Source organism: Hipposideros armiger, unplaced genomic scaffold (assembly GCF_001890085.2).
Source record: "Hipposideros armiger isolate ML-2016 unplaced genomic scaffold, ASM189008v1 scaffold_499, whole genome shotgun sequence".
Lineage (NCBI taxonomy): Eukaryota > Metazoa > Chordata > Mammalia > Chiroptera > Hipposideridae > Hipposideros > Hipposideros armiger.
In genome coordinates, this window is record NW_017731849.1 from 946527 (window position 1) to 954379 (window position 7853).

The following is a 7853-nucleotide window of genomic DNA, read 5'->3' on the forward strand; positions in this document are numbered from 1 at the left end:
ACTCACAGCAGCCCAGCTCCAGGTTGAGCTGTTGTTCAGCATCTTAGCTGTGGAGGGCAGTGTCACTGGCCCTCATATGTGGGATCCGAACCGGAGTCCTCTGGCGTCCCAAGCTTGTTCTTAACCATCGCGCCACTATGCCGGCCCACGCCACTTGGCCGGCCCCCTAACAGGTACTCTTAAATGAGTGCATTTTAAGGATTTTTAGATTTTGATCAGAATGTAGTCTGAAACTCATTGGCTTTGAGGAATTGTCTGTGATAAATTTCTTATGCCAACAGTGTCTTTTATTGTCTATTTCTAGTGTCAAAATTGGCAGCGGATAGTTTACTTTTGTGTAATTGGTGGGAGTTGATGTATAGATTTCATTCCCTGGAGACTTATATCTTATTTGTGGTTGGTTTGAATTTATTTGGGGATTTGTAGATTGGGGTGTGAGGGCAAGGTGTAAAGCCAGCCAGATCTGATTGTGGTTAGCTGCTTAGATGTTATGTTTTTATTCATACATATAAATCCTGTGGCAATAAACATAGTATGTAAATAATTTGTTTGTTTTGTAAGTAAATCATAAATAGTTTGTTTTAATGATCTTTCTTAACCAAATTTTTTATGTTCCTTCATTCCTTTAGAGACCAAGAAGCGTCAGTGTAAAGTTCTCTTTGAGTACGTTCCACAAAATGAGGATGAACTGGAGCTGAGAATAGGAGATATTATTGACATTAGTGAAGAGGTAAGGGAAATGTGTTAGAGATAAATTAGAATTGATGCTCTGGGTATTAGAAGAATGCTTTGTAAGAATATTAATTTCTTTGTTAAAATTTTTTTTGCAAGTTTTATTTTTTATAAAAATTTTAGGATATAGACTTTAAAATGGATCTTTCATGAATTAGTATCAGATTGTCTTAATCTGTAGAACTAAAACAACTTATCCTTGGTATACTGTATTTGTATACCTTAATATTTGTGTACTGTATTTGTGTCTGTTGGCTTTAGGAAGAAGAAAAACTTGGTTAGGATAAAAATAAATGTAGTCTTAGTAACTAAAGATATAAGGAATCCTTTCATTTGAGTCTGACATTACTTTAGGCACAGTGCAGTAAAATACAATAGAAGGAATTTTACCTTTTATGTATCAAAGGAATACAAAAACAGAATCTTTAAAAAGCTTTGCAGGTTTTGAATCATCACATTCAAATATTAACCAAAAACATTTTTCCCACATTTTAATGTCTTAGAGTGAGATTTAAAAACATTTAAAAAATACTTTTCATATCTCTGCTTTTACCATTAAAGGAGTATTAAAGATTTATTTGTCAGCTGAAGATCTCATTTTCAGAGTATATGTTTTGATGCCATATATTGTCACAGGGATTGATTGGTGTCATAACATCATGTAATGTAATTTATCTCTTAAGTTTATGTTAAATTCCAATGTGCTTATATAAAAGGTGATTCTGTTTTATTTCTACCAGGTAGCAATAGTAATTAATAGTTAATGTTTATTGAGCCTGTGTTATGTCTGAAAAACTGTGCCAAGTGTTGCACATTTATTATTTCCTTTAAATTTCTAAACAACCCAGACATAGTAATTTTTATCCTAATTTTTCATATGAGGAGATTGAATCACAGAAGGTAAGTGGTTGGCTGTTCCAATTACTGTTGCGTAACATGCCATCCCAAACTCTGTGGCAAAGAACTGTTTTATTAGGTTGATGGCTGTGTGGCTCAAGAGTTCAGATAGAGCACAGCGGGCATGACTTGTCTCTGTTCTATAATATCTGGGGCCTCAGCTGGCAAGTTTCAAGGCTGGGTCCTGGTGGAGTCACGGGAAGGCTCCTTCACTGACATGTCTCGTGCTTAGAAGACTTGAAAACTAGGATTGCCTGTGGAGAGCCATTCCCTAGTTTCGCCATTTGCTTTGGCTTTCTTAAGAGACCTAAACTGCCATACAATAAAGGATAGTTATTTATTGTATGGCAGTTTAGGTCTCTTAAGTGCAAGCATTTTAGCAAACATGGAGGTAGTAGCCTTTTATAATCTAACCTTAGAAGCGATAGTGTCACTTTTCACCACATGCGCTTGGTTACAAGAAAGTCATAAGCCAGCAAGATCAAAGGGGGTGGGGACACAGACTACCATTTCTTGGTGGGAAGAGTGTCAAGATTACACTGTAGATGAGCATATGGTTTAGGAGATCTTGTTTTGGCCATCTTTGCCCCAGTTCACATGCCTGGCTTACAGAGGAGCCAGAATCCTCGGTCTGTTTTTGAGTCAGCATTCTTTACCACTCTACTTCTCTGCCTCTTAAAATTACTTAATAGGAATTATAGGGTTATTTACCCTAATAGCCAATTTCTGCCAATTTGGGATTCCAGGTGTAGATAATAGTTTGCTGACGTTTCTCTCTGTTATGCTTGTTTCAGTTTGGCCTCCATATCTCCACCACACTAGTTTGAAGAACTCGTAAGCCTTTGGTGCCTCAAGTCTGCTAAAAATTCTGAACTTTTCACGCTTATTACCTTCCATTTTCCCCTCAAACAGCTTGTCTTCTAGCCATCTCGTATTTCAGCTGTATACCAGGCGTGCCAAAAAAATGTATATGCATGACTTGTATTCATCTTTTGTTATTGGTATAGAGTATTACAATCTTAATGCATTTTTTTCCTTTCTTAACATGTGTATACATTTTTTTTGGCACCCTCTGTATATAGCATGAATTAAGTTCTTTATTTTTATGTCACCGTATTTTTCACATGCTTTGTACCTGGAAAATCCTTACTCAGCCTTTAATATCCTGCTCTTTTTGTCATTTCCCTTTTTAAAGGAGGCTTTTTTGATTCTTTTTAAGCTCTTCTAAGCCCTTCCTTTGGGCTCCTACAGCATTTTGCTCATACTTTAGTTGTAACACCTCTTACACTGTATTGTAATTTTCTGCTTATTGTTTTTGTTTTTTTATTTAGATTGTTTTATTGAAAGACACAAATTTCTCATATTCAAATTTGAAACTTTCCCTAGCAGTAACATTAGGCTTGTGCATAATGAGTGCCTATTGGATGAATAACTTACTAAAATTTGTCATTATGATGAGGTGAAAAAATTTTTTAAAGTATATTTTAAACAGAAAAAAATAGCTTTTTCCTGCTATGATATTGCATGTGTAGAGTGATTTTTGACAATGAATAGTTTGTTCTTTAAAAAATTGTTTTACCTATGAATACCTCTTAACATCCTTAGTTGAAACTCTACATTTTAAGACAGTTATTAAATATTCTTAAAGTGCCTTCATGAAAATTTAGTAATCTTGTTATTGGTAAATGCAAATATTTTTCTAAAGAGTTTGGTTTCTGAGGGTATTTCTGGTTGGGGTTGCGGGAGTGTTTAGTAGAGCCTGGCATCTGGATTTTTAAAAATGAGTGATTCTTGATCATGTCTGGGTTCACACTCACTGTTCAAATAAAAGGCTTAGTAATTTTATGTGCCATTTAGAAAGTTGTTATACTCATCAAACTTATTCCAAATAAAAAATTTACAAATAATAATATATGTCATAATTACAAACTGAGGCTCAGTAGTTTTTAAAAGAGTGACATTCTGGAAGAGAGCTGTCTGCTTCTTGCTGTTAATACATTATTCTTGGTTATCTGATACTTTCATGAAAATTATTTACAGACTACAATTGATTACAAGTTCTCATTGTAAGTGTCAAAAAGTGCTGTTGATAGGATAGGACTAACCCCTTTTGATTAATCTAATCCACTTAGATTTAATCTACTTAAATATATATTTTTTCCCATTGTGCTTTCTTATAAATTTAAGGGGTTATTTTGGGCTAGTAACTTTGTGCTTATGCACTTCTGTAGTTTAATTTCCCCATGGAGGGAAGATTTTCAGTTAAGAGACATTTTTTTATTTTTGAGTTGTGAACTCTTTCAGGTAGAAGAAGGCTGGTGGAGTGGAACCCTGAACAACAAGTCGGGACTGTTTCCCTCAAATTTTGTGAAAGAATTGGAAGTAACAGATGATGGTGAAACTCGTGAAGCCCAGGAGGATTCAGGTGATTATTTTGAAAAATTTGAATTATATGTAAATAAACCTTATATGTGATCTAGTGTTTATTTTGTATTTTTTGAAACTCTGTTCTTACTTTGGGTCTGCAGAGTCTGCAGGGACAGGCAGAGAGTTGGGGCTTTTGGCTGCCAGACTGAAGGTGGACAAACCTAGTCTGGCTCCCTTGCCTGTCTCCCACCCAAGGCATCCCAGGTCCCAACAGAGAAAACAGGGTCCTTCCCCACAAGTTGACATAAAGCCATGGTGCATTGCAGCTGCCTGAGAAGATGCTATGCTGAGGCTGCAGACACACTTTTGAACTATAAGCTTCAGTTTATCTACTTTAAAAAAAGCAGCTATGACAGGGACTTAAAATGAACCAAATATGTTTTTTTCTCTGATGTCTGCTTTAGCCTTTAGTACTCTGATTATGAAATGCTACTACTTATGTTATCTAATTTCTTTCCACGAAGATACACTTAACATACAATTTTGGTCTGAGTTTGCAAATGTCCTATCTACTTTAGAAATTAAAAAAATCTTCCTTTTTTTGTTTTCCATATTCACATAATAGATTTTGTTTTCTCTGTGCAGCCAGAATGTTATTTAATTATTTTATGATCTCTGTGATTTAAAGATTCATCCACAAATTCATCTTAAATTTGCTCACCATTCAAAAGTATGATTGAGAAAATTTTGTCTCAAAGCTAGATTTAAATTTTTTTTACTTTTAAAAATTGCTGTGGAGGGCTGGCCGAGTAGCTCAGTTGGTCAAGAGCTCGCTCAAGAGTGCGAGCTCTGAGCAAAACAGCGGTTCGAGTCCCAGCCAGAGTTGAGCAGCCGCTGAGCTGCCAACAGGTGGCAGGATGGCTCAGCTAAAAAAAAAAGATCTAAAAAGTGCTGTGGAATTTAGGAGAATTTTTTTAAAAGAGAAATTAAATTTTTAAATGGCAATGCAGTGATAAATAGCTCTTTTTCTTAATGACAAAGTAGTAGTGAGAACGTTCAGGCATTCATGCTTGCCTTAACTAGTATTTGGCAGTTTTATAATGATTAGATAGATTCATAGTTATTGATGGATAGACATATAATCTTAAGGTTTGCCAGTATTGAAGACTATTGTTTTAGTCCTTTTGGGCTTCTATAACAAAATAACACAGATTGGGTAGTTTATGAACAATAGAACTTTATTTCTCACAATTGTGGAGGCTGGGAAGTCCAAGATCAAGGCACCAGCATGGTCAAGTTCTGGTGAGACCTTGTAGGTGCATAGCGAGTGACTTCTCACTGTGTCCTCACATGGTGGAAGGGGCAAGGGAGCTCTCTGGAACCTCTTTTGTAAGGCTCATTCCTGAGGGCGCTGCCCTCATGACCTGATCGTTTCTCAGAAGCCCCACCTCCTAATACCATCATCTAGGGAGTGAGGATTTCAACATTTGAATTTTGGGGGAACACAAACATTCAGACCATAGCAGCTATATATCATTCAAAACAATGAGATAAAGTCTTCAGTTTGCCCAGACTGCTTCTGTGCATAATATTTTCTGTCGCATTCCAGGGGTACACTTCTATTTTTTAATCTATCTTTAGATGGCTCCTATGATGGCTGGGACTATGTCTTAGTCATCTTTGCTTAACTGTAGTTTCTTTGTTTGCAAAATGGGAGTAATTTATACGGAAGCAGGTTGTTATGTGAATTGGCCACATAGTTTCTAAGCATAATGCTTGCAACATAGTAGATTGTTTTGAACTATTAGCTTCTTTTGTTTCCTCTTTGTGAATACTTTAATATTTGAAGTTAAGTAGGAAAGCATTATAAGGTTATGTGTAGAAAATGGATTTATAAGGCTCTGTACTTAATGGTAATTTGTTTTAGAGAAAATAAACTCAATAATTTTACATTTAATAGATGATAATATTAAACAAAATTGATAAAAGGTATCGAGAAATCATTGAGTTTATTCCTAAAGTTTATGTGATGTGTTTTTAGTTCTATCATGTTAGACCTTATTAAGAAAATTCTCTGAAACTCTGGTCCTCATCTATGATAATGGTTTCTTTGCACATAAGAGGTTTGCACAGTTTTTTCTTTTTAGTTAAAAAAGTATTCAGTCTGGAGAAAACCAAGTAATGAAATGGTAGAATAACGCATGAACTGATAGAGCAAGCTTACAAACATTTACATGTAAAAATTGTAGTACAACCGCCTTTTTTATATCACAGAAAGACTGAGAAATTACGATTTATATGTTATTTCTACATACATAGTCTTAGAAGAATCTGGACAACTAAGTTTCTGATTCTGAGCTCTTTTCCTGTGTACTTTCACACACTACTGTTCGCCTTATAAATCCATCCTTTAAACTCCAGTTATTTATTTTTTTTGAAACATTTTTTTTTAATTTGGAGAATAATTACAAAAAATAAAACAAAGAACTTCTGTATACTCTTTACCCAGATTGACCAATTGTTAACATTTTGTTCTACTTGCTAATTCACTTTGTATTTATATATCTATTTTTTTACCTTTACCTTTTAGTAATTCAGTGTATATTTCCTAAGAACAAGGACAGTCTCTTATAAAACTACAATACAATTATCAAAATCAAGACATTTGATGTTGACAGTATTGTTTTAATCCACATAATATATAGATTTCTTTCATTGTTCCAGTATGTGCTTTATATAGCTACTTTGTTCTCCTAGTTCTGGACAAGAGCATGCAGGGAATTTATTTCTTGGGTTTCTTTCATCTAGAATAGTTCCCCAGCCTTTCTCTGGTTTTTCTTGACCTTGGCAGTTTTGAAACATTTAGGCTGGTTATTTGGTATAATCGATCCCAATTTGGATTTTTCATGCTTAGTTTCAGGTTATATTTTACTAACAGGACTACAGAATGGTGATGTTTCCCTGCATTTTTATCAGGATGCACATTTTGTCCATGTGTTTATTATTGGCGATGTTAAATTTGATTAGTTGGTTAAAGCTGTGAGTTTACTGTTTTTTTCCTTATAATTGGTAAATGTCTTGTGGGGAGATACTTTGAGACTATGCAAATAATCCTATTTCTTACCAGATTTTCACCCAACAATTTAAACATCCATGGATAAATTTTGCCTGAATCAGTTATTATGAGAGTTACAAAATTGATGATTTTGTTACTTCATCATTCCATCTCTGTTTAGTTCTTAACATTTTTCTCTAAAGAACTTTTCTTTCTCCCCAGTTTGTTTATTACCAGTGTGGATTTACTAGTGAGTTTTTTTTATTCACTAGGTATTAATCTGTTATTGTCATTATTATTTATTTTGGTATTGCCAGATTTGGCTAGTCAGAGCTCTCTTAAGTCAGAGTTTCTGTGACATTTTTCAGAAAAAAATTACTTTATTGGAATTATAATTTACATAAAGTAAATTGTGCTTATTTATTTAAAATATACAGTTTGATGAGTTTGACAGATGTATACATTCATGAAAATCACTACCACAATAAATGTACAGAACATTTCCATCACCCTCAAAATATTCCTCATGCCCCTTTGCAGTCCATCCCTATTTCTGTTTCTGGTCCCAGCTGATGATCATAGGCTGCTTTTTGTCATTATGGATCAGTTTGTATTGCTTTGTCCTTCTGACATATATCCATCATTTTTAGAGTACTTCTTACTTTGTGGTTATAAGATGTTCCAGGCTTATCTTGAACTTTCCCCACTCCAGTCCTGGAATCAGGGACTTACCCAGGAAACCTTGATTTCTTTTAGAGAAGAATAGTGGTTAGACATTGAGATTTTAAAATTTCAAGTGTTT

The 7853-nt window shown here is 34.5% G+C and overlaps 1 protein-coding gene across 1 annotated transcript in view; it reads left to right on the top strand.

The window, feature by feature from the left end:
- CD2AP (CD2 associated protein) overlaps positions 1 to 7853 on the top strand; it is a 102231-nt gene that overhangs the window by 44874 nt on the left and 49504 nt on the right. Inside the window, exons 4-5 of the mRNA XM_019667536.1 lie at positions 630 to 730; positions 3934 to 4054. Coding sequence (XP_019523081.1) covers positions 630 to 730; positions 3934 to 4054 — 222 coding nt within the window. The remainder of the gene's footprint in view (positions 1 to 629; positions 731 to 3933; positions 4055 to 7853) is intronic.